Source organism: Falco cherrug, chromosome 8, assembly GCF_023634085.1.
Source record: "Falco cherrug isolate bFalChe1 chromosome 8, bFalChe1.pri, whole genome shotgun sequence".
NCBI classification, from domain to species: Eukaryota; Metazoa; Chordata; class Aves; order Falconiformes; family Falconidae; genus Falco; species Falco cherrug.
The window spans coordinates 55,294,718-55,313,788 of NC_073704.1; the positions used below are offsets into that span (position 1 = coordinate 55,294,718).

At 69.9% G+C, this 19,071-nt stretch overlaps 2 protein-coding genes across 4 annotated transcripts; one reads left to right on the top strand and one right to left on the bottom strand.

The window, feature by feature from the left end:
* The first annotated feature begins 4,826 nt into the window (after positions 1 to 4,826).
* Positions 4,827 to 5,779, top strand: PRR7 (proline rich 7, synaptic). Its single transcript, XM_055719367.1, is given in 3 exon segments — positions 4,827 to 5,124; positions 5,257 to 5,309; positions 5,311 to 5,779. Coding segments are annotated over 3 exon segments (687 nt in total). The 3' UTR covers positions 5,647 to 5,779.
* A 212-nt stretch (positions 5,780 to 5,991) lies between these two features.
* On the bottom strand, positions 5,992 to 17,354 carry DBN1 (drebrin 1). Of its 3 annotated transcripts, XM_055719364.1 has the most exons (15): positions 17,159 to 17,354; positions 12,927 to 12,982; positions 12,716 to 12,828; positions 12,454 to 12,528; positions 12,230 to 12,376; positions 11,979 to 12,056; positions 11,731 to 11,882; positions 11,512 to 11,575; positions 11,316 to 11,375; positions 11,046 to 11,160; positions 9,772 to 9,909; positions 8,662 to 8,793; positions 7,072 to 7,622; positions 6,869 to 6,971; positions 5,992 to 6,773 (listed from the first exon to the last, which is right to left on the bottom strand). In XM_055719364.1, the coding sequence occupies exons 1-15, from the start codon at positions 17,242 to 17,244 to the stop codon at positions 6,703 to 6,705; spliced, it is 1,941 nt and encodes a 646-aa protein (XP_055575339.1). In that variant the 5' UTR covers positions 17,245 to 17,354; the 3' UTR covers positions 5,992 to 6,702. The 3 variants fall into 3 exon arrangements, with proteins under 3 accessions (XP_055575339.1, XP_055575341.1, XP_055575340.1); XM_055719365.1 differs by lacking the exon at positions 9,772 to 9,909 and having other exon boundaries at positions 5,993 to 6,773; positions 17,159 to 17,352; XM_055719366.1 differs by lacking the exons at positions 8,662 to 8,793; positions 9,772 to 9,909.
* Positions 17,355 to 19,071: the final 1,717 nt, after the last annotated feature.

Consider the following 19,071-nt stretch of genomic DNA (forward strand, 5'->3'; position numbering starts at 1 on the left):
GGGTGTTCATGTCTCCTGTGGTCCCCTTCAGGGCATGTCCCCTCACTCCCCTGTCTGCCCTTGGCACAGCCCCTCAGGCTGTCAGGGGTGTGCTGTGGGGCCAGGGGCAGAGTCCTGCTTCCCTTTGGGTGCTGTGCATTGCTGCTTCAGGGGGGTGGACAACCGTGCAGAGGGGGACCATGTGCCAGCACAGAGCACTGCCTCCTTAGCCCAAGGGACAGCCCCTGGAAGCAGGGGCACGGTGTGAGCTGGGTTAGGATCATGACAGTCGCCTTGGGGGAGCGTGCAAGGGGGCAGCCTGGCCAGGGTGGGTGCTGGGTGGGTTTGGGGTCCGGGGCTCCGGGGCCGGCGGCAGCACCAGCAGCCTTGTGCGCAGCGCAGGGGGGCCGCACACAGCTGCACAGGGATGAGAATAGCAAGTGCGGCTGGGTAGCTAGGGAACAGTTGCTATGGGAGCAGGCCGAGGAGGAGTTCTCACACTCAGTAGGGGGCATCTTGGGGTAAAATCCAGGAATTTTCTGCAGCCATGCAAGGAAGGCAGGGTGGGGGGGATGGGGACTGCCTGGGGGATTGCTGCTCCCATCACACGGACCAGGAATGCTTGTGCCGCGCCTGTCGGGCGCTACCTGGGCTGTGCCACCCTGGCATCGAGGTCCTGGGGTCACCAGCGTGTTGGTGGTTGCCTGGTACACCATCAGCCAGGCTGACCGTGGCTCTGCAGGCAGGGCGCGAGTGCGGGCAGCCCATGGCTGAGCCCTGAGCAGGGCATGGAGGGGGGCTCTGCCAGTCCCCAGCTGCCCCCCTGCCCAGCAGTGCCCCAGCCCTGGCATTTGGGGGGGGTGCCTCGTCCCCATCCATGCCCTTGGGGGGGGAGCAGCGTGACCGGGTGCTGCTGTATGGCCAGAGTGGGAACCAGCCGACGGGTCTGGGACCCACGGACATGGCAGGTCCTGGGGAGAGTTCTGGTTGGGCCCTGGGGTGCTGGGGATCCTGCCCTGAGCTGTGGGGCTGTGGTGGGCAGCGCCAGCACACGATTTTCAGGGGTGAAAGATGCTCTCAGCTGTTGCCTGGGCAACGGCTCCTCCTCCAGCCCACCATGTGGCTCGGGGAGCGCTCCCCCGCCTGCCTCCCCCCCCCCCCCCCCCCCCCCCCCCCGCCGCGTGGGGAAGGGGAAGGCAGCTCCCGGCCCCCAGCACTGGCGGGGGCCGGAGGCCTGGCTCCCCCCGTCCACCCTCACCCTGGCCTGATGATGCCTGTGGGCCCTGCCATACCCCCAGCCTCTGCCTTACCCCTGCCCCGAGGGAGCACCCCATCCCCCCTGCATGGCCGCAAGCCCCCTGCCCACCGCGGGTGCTGCTCGGGCACCCCCCACACCCCTCAAGCCGGCACTGCTGGGCGGGCCGCGGCCACGCTGTGAGGTCCGAGCGCAGGAGACCAAGTTCCAGCAAGGTGAGTCGGGGCCAGAGCCGAGGGGGCTGGGGGAGGCACGGCCACCATGGCCCTGCTCCGGGGCAAGGGTGGCAGGGCTTGGCTGGCTGCCGGGGGTGCTCTGCGGGGCCGTGGCAGGAGTGGGCAGCTTCACGGGGTCATTCCCTGGCCAAGAGGGAGGAAATCCTTCCGGCCAGGCCCGGCAGAACAATGTGCTGTGTGTGCGGCTGCGGTGGGTGCCCACCACCCTGCCCACGGGGAGGAAGTGGCGGCGGGGTCACGGCCTGCAAGGGGCACCCGCCACTGGGCAGCCCCCCAGCCTCTGGCCCTGGCACAGGGCTGGCCCGTGCCTTGTAACCAGGCTCCTGGCACAGCCCCAGGGTGTGGCGAAGGGACAGCGGGTGCCCCCATGCTGGGTACTGTCCCAAGGACCCTGGAGGGGTCTCCCACGATGGCCATGACCACCGGCCTCGGGCACAGCAGAGCAGAGCTGGTGATGGCCCCCCCCCCGACGGCAAACAGCTGGGGAGCACTAGCACAGGGGGACAAGTGCCTGGCCAGGCCAGCGAGGTGTCCGTGGGGCCACCTCTGTCCCTCGGCGCCAGGCTGCCATCCCTGCCCTTAGCCACGCATCCCGCGGCCGTGCCCGGCGGGCCGGGGCCGTTAGGGTCTCGCTCGGGCTGAGCTGCCGCCCTGCCGCCGTCTTAGTGCTGCGTTGGTGGGGGGAGCCCGTGGCTGCCCCCCCCTCCGCCAAGGAGGCTGCGACTGGCCCCCCCTCGACGCCCCCCGGGCGAGTGCAAGGCTACCGAACGGGGGAGCCCGTGGCATCACCCCACCGGGGCCGCGGGGCCATCACCCGAGGATCCCGGGTCCTCGCCCCGTGGGGCTCCCGCGGCCACCCCCGGGGATGCCACGGCCCTCATGCCACCGGCATCCCGCGGCCGTTCCCCGGAAGGGGCGGGGGGAGGGGGGGATTCCCGGGGCAGCGCCGGTTCCCCCCGCCCCGTGCGGAGCCGCGCCGGTAGCCCCCGCTCCGCGGCGGCTCCCGGGGTGGGGGTGCGGGGGGCCCGCGGCTCCCGGGTCCCTCCCCGAGCCGAGGGCGGGGCGGAGCGGCGGGGCGGGAGCCCGGGCGGGGCGGCGCGCGGCGGCGGCGCGGGAGCGCTCACCGGAGACAAAGGCAGCGCCGGGAGGCGGCGGCGCCGCGCACCGGGCGCGCACCGGGCCCCCCTCCCCCCCGCCGCCGCCGCCGCCGCCCTATGGAGCCGCCGCCCGCCGTCTGAGCCACGTGCGCTGCCGCCGCCGGTAACGGGAGCCGCGGAGGGAGAGGGCGCGGCGCCTCCGCCTGTTGCGCGGCGCGGGGGCAGCGGGGCCGGGGAGGGGGCGCGCGGGGCCGCCGCCACCGACAGCCGGGGGCCGGAGCGGAGGCGCGCGGCGCGGACCGGGGCGCGCGCGTGTCCGGTCCGTCGCCGGCGGGCGCGCGCCCCTGGAGAGGAGGAGGAGGGAGGAGGAGGAGAGGGCTGGCCGCGCTCGGCACCGGGAGCCGGGACGTCCCCGCCGGAGGCATCGGGCGGGGATGCGACGCGGACAGCGGGGCCCAGGCCGCGGCCGGGGGCAGCCCAGGGGCACCGGCGGGGCCCGGCTCGGCGGCTCGCTCCCGGCCCGGCGGCCGGTCCGTACCCCGCCCGGCGTGGGTGTCTCCCAGCCCGGCCCCGCGCCTCCCCCAGCCCGCACGTCCCCGGTCCCGGCAGCCCCGCGTCCCCCGCCCGCCCCAGCTGCAAACGCCCCCGGTCCCCAGGCGCCGCCAGCCCGCCCTGCCCGGGTTCCCGTTGTCCCCCCGGCCGTTACCCCCGGTGCTCGATCCGCGGCCCTCCCCGCACGGGCCCCCCCGGGGATACCCAGGCTGCTGGCGGGGACCCTGTTGCAGTCGCGGCCGGCGAGCTGCACCCGCACCGAGCTGGCCTCGGCCGGACAGCGGCGGCGGCGTGGGGCGCCCTGGGGAGGGACACCCCCGCCACAAGGACCCACGGCCCGGCGCTGCCCCTGCCTCCGCTTTTGTCTGCGTGATGGAGCGGCCCCCGCTGTCCGCCCGCCGGAGCGTGACCGGGGCTCCCCGGCCCCTTCCTTCCCCCATCCCGCTTTCCTTCCGACTGGGCTCGGCCCCGCTGCCCCCCCAGCTCCCCGGGCACCCGGTGGCCCGGCCGTGGTCCCCTCGCCAGCAGCGTGGCCCTGCCCCGCGAGGTGGCCAGGGACCCCGCACCCCTTTGCCTGGCAGAGGCAACATGGGAGCGATGGTCGCCCAGACCTCGGCCACTCCGGTGCTTGCCCTCTCCCCCGCCAGCCGGCCCCTGCTCTCCCACAGTGCGATAATAATGATCCTGACAGGTCCTTACACGCCTGCCTGCCAGCACCCATGGGTGCTGCTCCTCGCTCGCTGATGCGCACAGCTGCCCCCCCAGCACACACCATCCCCACCTGGCGCTTGGCTGGATGTGACCGAGCTGTCACCCTGCCTAAAGGCAGGCACCTGGCAGGGGTGATGTTCCCATCACGGCCATCCCCTTGCCCTGCGTTGCCGGGTCCGGGTGCCACCGTCCCCTGAGCCCCCTCAGTGGCTGCGAGGCCAGCGGCAGCCACGGCGCACGTGCTCCCATGAGCGCAACATGCCGCAGGCAGCTGGCGGCTCCACACGTCCCTCCTCCTCCCGGGGCTCCCTGCTGTGGGACAGTGAGGGGGGGCAAGCTGCCAGGGCTCTGTGGCCGATTTGGGGTGTGCCGGGTGGGCGGCAGGCAGAGATGCCCACGGATGCCCCGTGATCTCAAAGGTGTCAATGGCGTGGGGCTGCAGCATCTGCCTCCTGGCCTGGGGTGCACAGCAGTGCCACGGCGGGGTGCTGGGGTGGGGTGCAGGTTTGCAGCAGGGTGGGGGGGTGGGGGGGGGTGTCGTGTGGGGCCAGTATGGCTACCCCCCCCAGCTGCGGTGCCGCTGCGCATGTGGAGCGAGTCACCATGGGAACGGGCGGCCGCGTCCTGCCACGCTCACCGCTCACGTCTGTCTCGTTGCAGGACCCCCTCCCCGGCGGCCCCCTCCCAGCGATGGGCAGCGGGACCCCACCAGCCCCCCGCCGCCCGCCCTGCCGGCCCCCAGCCCCGCCGCCCGCCCAGTGCACCCAGGCCTGACCCACCCGCTCCAGCCCCCCCCGGCTCCATGGCGAGGACGGACCCCTGACGGCGGGCACCCACGGGCCAGAGGAGACACCACCGGGCACAGCCCGGGGAGATGCCCTCAGCGGTCCCGACAGCATCGGGTCCTGCCCTGGCCCTGCTGCCGCCCTGAGCATCCCGTCCCCCACCGCGAGGGCAGGGAGAGGCAGGGGCCTCTCCCCAGGGCCGGCAGCCAAGATGGTGATGTCCCAGGGCACCTACACTTTCCTCACCTGCTTCGCGGGCTTCTGGCTCATCTGGGGGCTCATCGTGCTGCTGTGCTGCTTCTGCAGCTACCTGCGGCGGCGGGTGAAGCGGCAGCAGGAGGAGCGGCTGCGGGAGCAGAGCCTGCGTGCGCTGGAGCTGGAGCCGCTGCACTACGAGGGTTACGGGGGCAGCCCCCCTGGCATCGCCATTCCCCACCGCCTCCGCCTCGATCCCCACCATCATCACCCCCACCATGTCCCACCCCCACGGCCCTGGAGCTGCCGGCACGGTAAGGAGCAGGGAGGGGCTCCCGGCATCCTCGGAGCACGCGCCTCCCCCTTTTTTTGGGGGGACACAGCACGAGAGCCAGGGCGCAGCGCTGACGGCAGCGGGGGTCCGGGGGGGGGGCTTTGCCTTGCAGAGTCAGACTTGTCGAAGCCGCCGTGTTACGAGGAGGCGCTGCTGATGGCAGAGCCCCCCCCCGCCGTACAGCGAGGTGCTGATGGACACGCGGGGGCTCTACCGCAAAATCAACGCCCCCTTCCTGAGCCACGAGCGGCTGGAGAAGCAGGAGCAGCCCCCCAGCTACAAACCCCTTTTCCTGGATGCCGGCTACGGTTCGGCACTGCACCTGCCCCGCTCAGCCAGCCCCGGCCCTGCCTGCCCGGACCTCTACCTGCAGGCAGAGTGCTCCCCCCGCATGTTTCCCAGCTGGACGGACTCGGAGCTCAGCAGCAGGGACACCTACGAGCCGGGACCCTGGCACCTCCCGGTCTCCATGCCCCTCTTTGGCAGGACTACCGCTGTCTAACAGCGGCCCCGGGGGACCCCCGGGCCTTGCCACGGGTGCCCCTCCGGTGGGGATGGGGGGGTGGGTTCGGTTGCCCGTGTCACCCTGGGGACACCCGCCCCGGCGCGGGCCATCACCGCCGGCGTGGAAGGGGCTGGTTCCCCATCTGGCCCCCGCTGGCCCCCCCATGGCTGGGGGCGCTGGGGACCTGGACTTTGCTCTGTTTCTTAAATTTTTTGTTTGTTACAGTTTAAGAATAAAAGTTTGTGGCTCGGGTTTGCCTCCCGGCAGGCTGGCATCATGAAACCCTCCGCCCAGCAGCCCCCTGCCCCAGACCTCCCTGCCCCCAACCCCCCCGCAGCAGGCTACAGCCCCTGTGGGAGTCGCTTTATTTATTAACAGACATGAGCACACCTCCGGTACAGAACTTGTGCTTTCCAAAAACAGTTACCGTAGAGGGGGGGAAGAGGGGCCAAGCGGGGGCCAAGCGGGGGGGATGGGACGGGACTCCCGGCGAGGAAGGAGTTGGGGGAGAGTAAAAACCCCACACCAGCTCCCTGCCGGGATTGGGGGGGGAGGGGGGGCGCCGCCGGCCGCAGCCTTGCCTCGGTTGGGTCACTTTATTGCCATATTCATTTATTATTATTATTATTATTATTATCCTTTTTCTTTTTTTTGAAATCGTGCAAAGTACTGGGGGGCTCCTGGAGGGGGGGGGGGGGGGGGGGCACGAAAAGAATGAGGACCCTGTCCCACAGCCAGGCAGGGGATGCGAGCATGTGTCGTCCCCCCCCCCCCCGAAGGGGCGCTGGGGCAGCAGGGAGGGACTGCTAAGGGGGGGGCTGGGGGACTGACACAGCTCCTACCGACAACTTAAAAAAGAGAGGAGATGGGGGGGGGGGGGGCGGGGCTGTAAAAGGTGCCCCGGGGCAGGGGCACAGCAAGGTGGCCCCCACCCAGAGGCCTCATCCTGCGGGGCCCCGGCGGGGTGAGGGGGGGGCCCGGCCCCCAGCTGCAGCCCCCTCATGCCCCGCGCCGGCCGGGGCGGGCTGCCTGTGCCGGCAGCAGGGCCCGGGCTTACAGGGCCCCCCCAAAGCTCTCCTCCTCATCGGGCAGGGGGTCAGCATCCCAGCACGTGATGTCGATCTCTGTGGGGTGGGGGTATTCATGTCAGGGGGGTGCGGGTGCCCCACAGAGAGTCACACCATAAGGCCCCCCCCCCCCCGTCACTGTCCCCACTCACCTGGGGGCTTGTTGTAGAAGATGGGCTGGGGGGCTTTGGCTGACAGCTCCTCTGGGGGGGGCACCTCCTCCTCCTGGGACTGGCTGAAGTAGCCCTCACTGGCCTGGGGCAAGCAGCAGGGGGGGCAAAGCAGGCAGTCAGGACCCCTCCCCAGCCACCCCATCACCCTCCCCCCCCCCCCCACCCACCCCAGCAATGCTCACCTGCTCCCCACGACCCGGCGTCCCGTCCTTGGGGGCCATCTCCCCATTGGTGATGGGGGGTGTCTCTCGGCCGGGGGTGTCCTCCTGGGGGGCTCGCTGGCAGTCGAGCCCCTGGGGCTGGGAGTCCCCCTCGCCGACCGGTTCCTCTTCCTGCTCTGCATCGCAGAAGGTGGCGGGGGGCTCGGGCAGCTCGTCCAGGCTCAGCAGGGCCCCCTCGTCAGGCAGCGTGGCTGGGGGACCCTCGGGGACAGGGGCAGCAGGCAGGGGCCAGGCAGCCGGGGGACTCGCCTCGTCGCTCTGCCACAGGTCGATGAGGCTCTCGGGGTTGGGGGTCCCCCCGGGCTGGGGCTCAGCAGCCACGGGTGGCAGGGAGGGCTCGGTGGGCTCCAGGGTCACCAGGTCCCCCAGGGCTTCATCCCCCGCTGTCCACACTGGCCGGGGGCTGGGCTCGTCCCCAGGGGGCTCGGTGGCCTTGTCCTCAGGCCCCAGGAAGGGCCAGTGCTGCTCGGGGGTGGCTGGCCTGGCCTCCTGGGTGCTGGGGCTGGGGGAATCTGCAAGGGGGGGGATGACAGCAGTCAGTGGGGACAGCCCCCCCCATCGTCCAGAGCTGGGGGACACCCAAGGTGAGGGCTGCAGCTGGGCGCAGCTGGGCACAGCAGGGAGATGCTGCAGGGATGGGTGGGAGTGGCTGGGCAGGAAGGGGACCGATGGCACGGTCCTGGCACGCACCAGGGGACTGGGCACCACGGGGACGTGGTGGGAGAGGATGTGGGGCAAGGTGATCCCCTCGTGGGTGTCTGGGCCCTGCTGGGGTGGGGGAAGAGTAGCTGGCAGGCACAGGGATGTGGAGGGGATGGGGAGAGGTGCACTGGGAAGATGCAGAAGCGCAAGCTGGGATGCACCAGAGGATGCAAAGGGCCCAGTAGGGACACAGTGAGGACACATGGGGATGGCAACAGAGCTGGCTGCGCTGCACTGGGGATGCAGCAGGACAGTGGGGCTGCGTGGGGGGAAGCAGCAACGCTGGCAAGGACATACTGGGGGATGGCGCAAATAAGGCAGAGTTGCATCAGGGGATGCAGCAGAGACAGCAGGGCTGCATTGGGGTGATGCTGCAGAGATGGCAGGCGCATACAGAGCCGGGGGAACGCACTGGTGATGGTGGAGGTGCACCGGCTGGGGCAATGTGCTGGAGATGGCTGGGGGATGCATGGTGGAGGGTGCAGCAGAGACAGCAGGAATGCACTGTTAGAAAATGCACTGGCAACGGCAGGGATGCAGCAATGACAGTGGAGCTGCACTGGGGGAATGCGGCAGACGGCGGGGATGCACCGGCACGGAGCAGTGGGTACGGCGGGGATGTGCTAGGGGACACAGCAGAGACGGCGGGGGATATACCGAGAGATGCAGACGGGACAGCATGGATGCACTGAGCGATGCAAGGGAGGATGGCAGGGTTGCAGCACCGGGGCTGCAGTGGGGGATGCAGAGGAGTCAAGGGGGCTGCAGCAGGGGGCATGCTGTGGGGAACCACGGGGGTATGCCCAGGCAGCTGCATGCAGGGGCAGGCAGCACCAGCCCTGCGCCCACCTTTGGGCGTTGCTGGCGTCTCGTCACCCGACGCACGGGTGCCTGGCTCGCCCAGCGGCGTGGCAGCCGGGCTGGACTCGCAGGGGCTGCAGCCCACTGCCGAGGACTTGCGGTAGGCGTCCGACTGGCTGCCTGTGGACAAGGGAGACGGGGTGATGTGGGGGGGCTGCCCACAATGGGGGAGACCAGTACCCCAGCGCTGCCCCTGCTCCTGCCCCACGCCAACCTGGCCATGAGCTGTCAAATGCAAGTCACCATGTACCTGCTACTGCGTCGCCCCCTCCTGCAACGGCAGGGTAGAGGCACCCATGGGTGCAGCAACCACCGTGCCCCGCTCCAGGCACCCCCACTGCAGCTGCAGCATCTGCCAAGTCTGGGGACAGGCAGCCCCATACCTGCCATGGTGCATGCTGGCCCTGGCCACACATTGCCCAGCTGGGCCCTGGCACAGCCTTGCTTCTGCAGGCACAGCTGTGCTCTGCTACCCCTAACCAGGGAGAGGCACAGCCCCACATGGCCCCAGGCACCATCTGGCCCCTTCTGCCCCATGGGCACAGCCCCACACAATCCTGGGCACAACCTTTTCCATCTCACGCTGCCCCATGGGCACAGTCCTTCATGGTCAAGGGCACAGCCTGCCCCGGTTCCTCCTGCCCCATGGGCACAGCCTGCCCCATCTGCCTCTGCCCTGCGAGCAGAGCCTGCCCGGTGCCCCCTCTATCCCATGGGCACAGCCTGCTCCATCCCATGGCAGAGCATCACCTCCCCGGGCACAGCTCTGCGCCATCCCCAACTGTCCCATAGGCGCAGCCTGGCCAGCACTCCATCCTTGTACCGCAGGCACAACCTGCCCCATGGGCACAGGCTGCCGCATCCCCCCGCCCCAGGGGCACAGCACCCACTGTGGGGCCAGCCCCAGCTGAGGCATGCAGGGTGCCCATGGGTGTGGGTGCAGCCCCTGCTGGGGTACCCGTCCCCCTCGGGGTGCCCGTGGAGGGGCGCTGCCTCTGTTGTCGGTCCGCTGTGCCGTGGGGCTGGGGTGGGCTGTGGGGCAGCTGCCCGTGGCTCAGCCCCCCGGAGCTGTGCACCCAGGGGCTCCCAGCTACCTACATGGGAAGAAAGAGGAGAGATTTGGGGTGCGGTGGCAGGTGATATAGGGGAAGGGGGTCCGTGGGGGGGAGGAGGAGGAGGAGGAGGAAGAAGGTGGCCCACTGTCAGCTGTCTTTATGAAAGGACAGTGCAGACGACCTGCCAAGAGAAAGACAGACAGACGGACGGAAGAGAGAGAGAGAGAGAGAGAGAGAGAGAGAGAGCAAAGAGATGGGTCAGTCCCTGCTCAGCGCAGCCACGGTGGGGCCGGGGCACCAGGGCACCAGGATGGGAGGATAGCAGGGAGGGAAGCAGCACTGACATTGGGGTGGGTGGATGGCAGGAGAAGAGGATGGAAAGACAGCAGGACAGAAGGATGGGAGGCAGTGCTGCATGGCCAGGTGGGGAGAGAGGCCAGGACATAGCCATGGGACCAGTTATCTGCTCAGGCACAGCACGGCCCCCACAGCACGAACCCACGGCACAACCCCACGGCACGGCCACAACACACAGCCCACAGCACGACCCATGGCACAGCCCCACAGCACAGCCCCACGGCACAGCCCATGGCATGGTCCCACAGCAAGAACAGACATCACAGGCTCCCCCCTGCACAGCCCCTACAGCACAGCACCCCAGGACGACCCCCACACAGCCCCATGGCCAGAGGCACCCACCAGGACAGCCAGCCCCTGCCCTAGAGCCAAAAAGAGTCCCAGGGCTGGACTCCAGACTGTGGGGCTGCCCACGGGGCATCCCCTGCCAGCCAGGAGCACGCCAGGTACCCCACGCCTGCCCCACACACTCCTGCCCCTTTTAGCTGCCCCCGTGGGATGAGTTTCCTTGCCAAGCCCCCCCGGACCTCCAGCTACACAACCGTGCCGCACCAACCACACTGCCAACCTGTCTGCCAGTGTGGTGCCATGACAGGTGAGGGGACAACACCCAGCAAGGAGCAATCCTGCTGAAGTCACCCTGGCATCCAGCCCCGCCAAGCTGCCCCAGCCACAGGGGCCACGTGAGGTACGATGGCAGCGACAGTGATGGTGGCGCAGCAGAGCAGGACAACTCCCTGCTGTCCTTGCGCCCCCAGCACCCACAGCCATGATGATGGGGATGGCAGAGAGGACACCTCCTCCTGACTTTACGTCCCTGGTCCTCCCAGATCCTGCCATGACCCACTGAGCTGCAGGGAGCCCCAGTGGTACCACACTCACCTGCTCCGCAGCCCACAGCCTCCCCTGGCATCTCTGTGCCCCCCCATCCTGGTGCCCGCAGCCACCCCAGCCCCTCACCTGTCCTGTGGCTGCCCGGTGAGATGGCGTCACTGCTGCCCGATGCCACCCGCTCCTGCTGCTTGAAGAAGTCCCGGGGGTTGTCAGGCCGCTGAGCAATGATGGCAGCAGCCTCCTGTGGGGACAGAGGAGGTTAAGACGCACCGCCCCAGTGGCATGGGGCTGCAGGACCACCCCCCATGCACCCTCCGGCTGGGTCCCCTTCCAGCCATGGGCACCGCTGGCTGGACAGCGAGGACTGGCACTGGGCATGGCTGCCGCCACACTAACCTCCACCTCTGACTCAGATTTCCTGAGCTGCTGCCTGTCGTCCTCGTCTTGTTGGTCCACCTGGGAAGAGACACAGTGTGACCCCGCAGCTCTGGGATGCCCTGGGGACCTGGCTGGGAAAAGCCCTCCCCCGGGGGCAATACCAGGCTCTGATGCTGGCCCCATGCCTGCCACTCACGCCTGCCACGGCACTTACAAAGATGGACTGCTCCTTCAGGCGCTGCCGGGCCTCCTCCGCCTCCATGCTCTGTTGCTTCCGCCTAAAATGGGGTACGGGAGAGAAGCTGGGCACCGGCTCCTGCCAGTCCCTGCCCCAACCCCACCCCATGAATGAACACCCATGTGCCCACCCAGACGCTCACAGCACGCGCACAGCCATCCCCTCCATGCACATCCTCCCTGGCCCCTGCCGTGCCTGTGCTCCTCGATCTGCTCCTCACGCTCCCGGTAACGCCGCTCCCGCTCCTCCTGCTCCAGCCGCTCCTGCTCCATCCGCTCCTGCTCAAACCGCAGCCGGGCATCCAGGGCCTTTTTCCGCTCCTCCTCCTTACGCAATTCCTCCTCTTTCTGGTGTCAGGGGGATGAAGGACAGGGCTGCCCATCAGCCCACCAGTGGCTCATCCCGCTGCCCAGGGGCTACCACCTGCCCCCCCTGTACCCCACCTTGGCCTGTTCCCAGAACTGCTCCCGGTTGAGCCGCTTCATCTCCACGGTGGCATCGGTTTTCTGGTAAGTGGTGCCCTGGGACGGAGGAGAGGCAGGGGGGGCGGAGGGGCTGGGATCAGTGAGGGGGAATAACAGTAAGTGGCACACGGGGTGATGGGCTGTGGCAGACAGGAGCCCCGAGCGGGAGGGATGCCCCGCACCCGCTGCCATCGCCGTCATCATCGCCATCACCACCACGGGGACATTACCACGGGCTCAGCGTTCTCGTCCTCCCGCAGCCGCAGGCGGTGCAGCACGGGGCTGGAGACACGGGCCAGCCCGTTGGAGAGCCGCTGCCCGATGGCCCCCGGGTCAATGTCCTCCACACTGCTGGCGTTGACAATGACGTCCACACCCTGTGAGGGGGCAAGCAGCCGTCAGGGACTGGGGTCAGTGCCCTGGCAGCATCCTCACCTGCCCCGACATCACCCACCTGGAAGAACTCAGCGATCTTGGCCACATGGCTGGCACAGGCGCATTTGCGGGCATCCGGCACATCCTCACCTACCTATGGCAGCCGGGAAGGGGTTGAGCTGGAGAGGGGTGGCAGGGTGACCCCCACCCAGCTGACCACCACGGGGCAGCAGGACCCACACGCCCTCAGCCACCACAGGCTCCTCCCTCGCACCCAGCCGTGCCCCTGAGAACACCGGGGGCACAGTACAGTCCCCCCAGGCACAGCCCCCCCCACTCACCCAGTTGACGAGGACATATTTGGGGAGCACTGCCTGGGGGTCCTTGACGCTGCAGAAGCCGTACATCACCTTCTGGATCTCAAAGTGGCCAGAGAGCTCCAGCAAACCTCCACCTGGCACGGCACCGTCAGCCGACATCCACCCAGCACCAGGATGGGTGCCAGGGATAACGCTGGCAGAGCTGAGCCAGCTGTGGGGACAGAGGACTTACCTCCTGATGCTGCCAGCTTCAGGTCATCAGAGCCATCCTCATATGTGTAGAGGGCCCTGGGGAGACAGCGTGGGTGAGCAATAGCCAGGGGGAGCATGGGACAGGCCCCCCCCATCCTGCTAACATTGTCAGGGCAGCTCCTGGGGGACTGGCCAGGTGTCCCCAAGCTGCCACACAGCCACTCTCAGACCCTTGTCCATCACCATCACGAAGGGCCGGACTGCCAGTCAGGGCATGTGGGACTTTGGACAGGACCTATTCGCCCACCCTGCTGGCTGGCAGCCGTGGGGCAGGGTCCCAAGGTCTGGGACAGAAAGGTCACCTGGGCACAGGGACCAGCTGGCTGCTGTGCCATGCCACAAGCCACGCTACCACAGCTTCTTGTACACTGTCCCTATCTCCCCCAACCCTGGCAGTTACTGACCAGCTTTGGGGACAGCCCCAGGCACCGGCAGGGGACTCGGGGCCGCTCACGTGCCAAGCTGCGTGAGCCGCCGGCCCGGCAGGCACCAGGCCGGGGGAGGATGCCAGAGCACCAGCAGCAGCAAATCAATGTGCCGCCGGGGTGTGATGGGGCCGTCATGGAGACTGTTCCTTGGAAACCGTTCCCAGCGGATGGGAAACCCCCTCTCGCTCCCACCGCGCCCCAGCCAGCCCCCTCGGGGCTCCGTGGGGACCCCCACCAGCCCGCACCTACTCAGGGGTGTGCAGCCAGCTGAGGGGGGGAAGGACGCATACCAAATCAGTCCAGGGCAGGTGGGCGAGGGGATGGATGTTGCTAGGCAACCAGCATCCTCCATCGCCATGGCAACACCCCCCCCATCCCAGCTGGGATGCAGCTCGCCCTGATGACGAGGTGATTAGTGGAGGGGAGCGGGGGAGGCAGGCAGGCAGCAGGGACCTGCCGGGGCCTGGCAGGCACCCAAACCTGCCTGCCACCGTCACGCGCTGCACCCGGAAAGCCGGGGCCGCCCGTGCTGGACTCCCCCCCCCCAGTCCCTGCACTGGGGCGGGCACGCAGCTCTGCCGATCGGCATTCGGTTGGCGGCGCCCGTGCGGTGCTTGCTGGAGAGCCAAAATCCCCGCGGTGCCAGGCAGAGCCATTCTCGCCCGAGCCCACAGCTTCCAGCCAGAGCCTGGGGGACAGGAATCGGGGGGGGGGTCCCTACAAGCAGAGCCACCCCCAAACCAAGGCCACAGCTGGACCCCCAGAGCTGAAAAACAAGGGGGAGGCAGGCGGGTGCCTAACACAGAGGGGGCCTCCCTCCAACCCCTGGCACCCCCCACCCCCTGAGCCCCTGGCAGCGAGCCGCAGATAATTGCACCAACAAGATTGACTTTAATCCGCACATCCCGATCCCGCTAATCGGCTGCCCCAGCCGTCACCAGCTCCCGGCCTGAAGCCGGCAAAGCAGCTGCAAAGCGCTGTCTGCGATGCCTGCGCCAGGAAGGGCAGCAACCGCAGCCCCCGCCTGCAACCGCAGCCCCGGCCCAGGAAACCTGCTGTGATCCCCCAGGAATGGGGGGAGGACAGCAGCAGTTTGGGGGAGCCCAGGACCACAAGCAGGGGCTGGGGGATCATAGCGTGGGACACAGCTGGCTGCATAGGGCAGAGACACAGCATCACTGCCTCAGGAGCCCTGTGGGTGCTGGGGGCACCCACTGCCTGCCCTCCCTCCAGGACCCCACCATGCAGGCTGTATCTGGATGCAGGATGCAGGGCAGCTGGGGGTTGCCACAGAAACAGAGCCCTGCCCCAAGCTCGGCCCAACATGACCTGACCCCAAGACAGGATGGAGGATCCAGAGGTTTCCAGTCCAGAGGCCAGCAGCATTCCCAGGGGTGCCCCCAGGGACCCCAACAGCATTACCACGAGCCCTGACAGCAGGGACCAGCAGTGCCACAGCGGGTGCAGGCAGCGTCATGCATCGCTTTACCTGCTTCCATGGGCTTTAATCCTTCTACCCAACAAATACAGCCCCTTCCCACTCCCCTGGGCTCTGGGCATGTGTGTCACCCGTGGGTGGAGGTGCCCTGTGCAGCCAGGGAGGAGGGCTGCCCACAGCCGGAGGACTCCAGCGAGGATCCCCCATCACCCCACCGAGGGGACAGTGGCCCAGCTGCCCTCACATGGCCCCACTGCTCACCAGAGCAGGCGGAGCAGTGCCCGTGGGTGCCAGCATCCGGGTCACCCACAGCTGCCTGGCCCCCACATCATGGCCAGGGAGGGGGAGCATTGCAGCCCACCCGCCCCAGCCTGGGCACATGTGTTTCCAATGTGGCTGGGAGCTCCAGGGAGTCGGCGTGCTCAGAAAGCAGCACCAAATTCCTTTCTGATCGAGTAATGGGCCCCAGCAGCCTCTGCGGGGCCGAGCAGGGGGAGGGGATGCTCCGACCCTCCAGGACCGGGTTGAAGTGGGGGGGGCCCGGGGCGGTGGGAATCCCAGACTAAACACAGGGATCCCGGCTGGGCAAGAGCACGGCATCCCCTGGCACCAGCCCAGGGCTGGGCTCTGGCGCAGTGTCCTTACAGCCCCTGGCTCCCCCAGGCCAGGCCACCACTGGGGGTTGGTCCCCATCACCCTGCACAATGGAGCCCCCCCAGCATCACCCCTCATCCTGCACCCAGGCCCTGGGCCCTGCAGCGATGATGCTGTTTCCACTGGCACCAAGTGGTGGGCATCCCCGATGACTATGAGATGGAGGGGCTGGGGATGATGGGGTGACCTCAGCCCCGAGGATGGGTATGGTGGGGGCTTGCTGCCTGGCTGGGGGCTCAGTGCTGGAGGTAGCCGGGGGGGAGCAGCCCCAGCACTCACCTTCCCGGGAACCGTTTCTGCTGCTCTCAGCAGCTTTGGCAGGGAAGGCTCCTTTGCAGCGGATGCCGGGAAGTGAGATGTACCCAGGGCTGACAGCTGCCTCCTGGCCGGCAACATGCACCGCGCTCGCCCACGGCACCCTCGGGCTGGCAGCGGGACCGCGGGGCTCCTGTGAGAGCCAGGGCTGGCAGGGACGGGGACCTGCCCAGGCCCACACAGCCCAGGGGGCTCCCAGCCCTGTCCCATGAGCAGGGACCCAGCTAGAGTGGGGTAGCCCCCGGCTGGGTGCTGGGTGCTCCCCGGCTGGGCGCTGGGTGCACAGCAGGCACCCCTGCCAGAGAGCAGCATGCACAAGCATGTACCCAGCACCAAACGCTGCCCAGCACCCCAGCTCTGGCCCAGCGACCTGCACCCCAGGGTGCCAGCAGCACCCCCCACACGCGTGGCGCAGGCACCCAGGGGGGCAAGGAGGGGGTCCCGGAGCAGACGGCCCCAGCCAGCCCCCCAGCATCCAGGCGGGGCTGGGAGATGCGGGTGGGCACTGGGGAGATGCTCCCTGCGGGATGCTGCGCCGGCTGCAGCGGGGCCTGGACCGGGCCGGGCCCCGGCGGCCGCAGCCCCGGCTGCCCCGCACTGGGGGCGCAGGCAGGGACGGGCAGCCCGGGGGGTCCCGCCGGGGGAGGCCACCCCCCGCCCCGAGCCCGCGGCACCCCCAGCCCGGCGGGGCGGGCCCAGACCAACACACCGCGGCCCCCCGGGGATGGGGCACCCCATAAGCCCGGGGGGCTGCGGACAGCGGGGCCGGGGTGAAGGGGGGATGCCCGGTGCCCCCGCGGCCGCAGGCCTCGCTCCGCGGGGCAGAAGGGCCGGCCGGGAGCGGGGCGGGCTGGGGGTGCCCCCATTCGCCTCCCCCCACCACACACACACACACCGGGGCGCCCCTGCCCGCGGCTCCGGCTCCAGACAATGGCGAGGGACCCGGGGCCGGGCCCAGCACTGGGGGGACCCCCCAGGCCCTCCCCGCCGTGCGCGAACCCCCCGCTCCCCGCGCTCGCTGCCCAGCAGGGGGGTCGGGCCGTGCCGGGGGCTCCCGGGGGCGGCGGGTCCCGGCGCTCGCACGTGCCGGCCCGGCGCAGACAAAGCGGGGACCGCGCCCCGGCCCGGTGCGGCGGCGGCGGGCAGGTGCGGGCACCGGGGACGGTGGCCCGGGCACACACACGCACCCCCCTGCCGCCCCGCCCGCCTTTGTGTGCCGGGGCTCCCGGCACCGCGGGCCCGGGGCGGCGGGAGGCGCAGCGCGGGGCGCGGCCGGTGTTACCGGGCGGCTCCGTGCACAAAGGGCGGCGGCGGCGGCGGCGGCGGCGGCGGCGGCGGGGACAAAGGGGCGGCGGCGGCGGCGGCGGGCGCGCTCACCAGTCGGTGGGGCTGTCCTCGCCGATCACGTCCTGGTAGGAGGCGAGCAGCTCCAGGCGGTGCGCCGCGAAGCCGACGCCAGCCATGGCGGGGCCGGGATGCTGCCGGGGGGACCGGAGGGACCGGCCGCCTGCCCGCCTCCGAGACACTGCCGCAGCGGCCGGGCGGAGGGGCGAGCGGCGGGGAGGCTCCGCCCGCCGCCGCGCCCGGTCCTAGCGCCGCGAACGGCGGCCCCCCCCCCCCCCTCCGCCCCCCCAGCCCGGCCCCCGCCCCCGCCGCGCCCCCGGGGCGCCCCCGGGGCACCCCGCCGGCAGCACCCGGCCGGGCCCCCTGGGGTGCGGGCAGCACCGCCCCGCCCCGGGCTGCCCCCGCATACGGCCCGCACACGGCTCGCCCCCGGGATCCTGCAGCCTGGAGACCCGCACCCCGGGCTGGGCTCCGGCCCCGCACCCCAAGCCACCTCCCGCCCCGGGGATCCCGAACCCCGGGAACCTGCAGCCCAGCTTAGCTCCCTCCTGGGAACCTGCACCCCGAGCGGTCCTGCGCTCCGGGCTCACCTCGGTCCCAGGGACCGGTGTGCTGTGCTACCCCCTCCCGGGGACCCTGCGCCCTGGGGACCTCGTGTGCTGGGTGCTGCTCTGCATGCCACATCCCACCCTGCCCCATGTCCCCTCCACCCTGGGGACATGGCACGTCGGGAATCCTGTGCCCCCAGCTCCCCGAGTGGGTGCAGCCTTTGTGGGGGCCCCTTTGCTGCCCACCTGCTCCTCCAGCCCTGCCACTCCCAACCCCCCCCCCCCGGTGCCCTCAGGACCTTGCCAGGCTCTGCCCAATGGTGCCTTTTCCAGGAGGTTTTGCCTCCATGTGAACACACAGTTGCTTTTGCACTGACCCGCACAGGGCTCTGCCAGGGGTCCCGGCTGGGTCCGCACACTCCTGCCAGGGCAGGCAGCATCTCCCTGTCCCCCCGACCCCCAGCACAGCCCACAGCCCCCACCAGAACCACGCTGAGGGGGTCTCCATGCCAGAGCGGCAGTGGGGAGCATACAGGGACTGAGCCCCACAAGTTGGGGCTGATGCTGGCATGGCCCTTCCCAAAGAAAGCCCTTTGGAGCAGCCTGCAGATGAGACCTCCAAGCTCAGTGGGACAGGGACAGGGTGCTGCCAGCCCTGCCCGTGCTGCCCACTCCCCCACGCCTGCACGTGCCCCTTGCACCAGCATCTCCGAGCCAGGCCAGGCCAGAGCCGCCCTAAGAGGCTGCAAGAGTTTGCGAGCAGCTGCAGAGCAGCTGCCAGGGCCGGCGCGGGGGCCAGGGCTGCGGCAGGCGCCCCGCAAGCAGCTCAGCTGCCTTTGGGAGTGGATGTGGTGGGACCCCGCTCGGGGACACGGTGGGAGCCCCGAGCCTGCTGCTGCCAGGCTTTGTTCTCAGAGCAGCGCAGCCACAGCCCCTCCCCCAGCTCCACCTCCGCAGCCCACCCGAGACCCTCCTTCCGCTGCCTGTGCACAAGCTCCTCGCATGGTGCACGGAGCTGCTGGGCGACAGCTGCTCTCAGCAAAGCATGGAGGCATCTTGGGTGGTAGAGGCGTTGTCAGTAGGGGCCAGAGGCAACAGGGTGCCAACCAGAAGGGGCTGAGCCCCCGGTGGGTGCGGGGGGCGCAGGCTTTGCAAGCGGCAGGCTGGCTGCGGCACCGCGGCTCTGCCCTGGCCCTGAGCCAAGGCCGGGTACCCCGGGGCTGAGCAGGCCCAAGCAGGCTCTGTCCCGCATGGCTGCCTCCCCCTGCCCCTTCCCTGCCCTCCGCTCATGCGTTGCTGTCCCGGCTGAGCCAGGGCTGGCTCGGTGGCTGCTCGCATGCGGCCGGTCAACTCACCTTCGCCTGCGCTTTCCCTGACCTTGGCCGCACAGCTGGGACT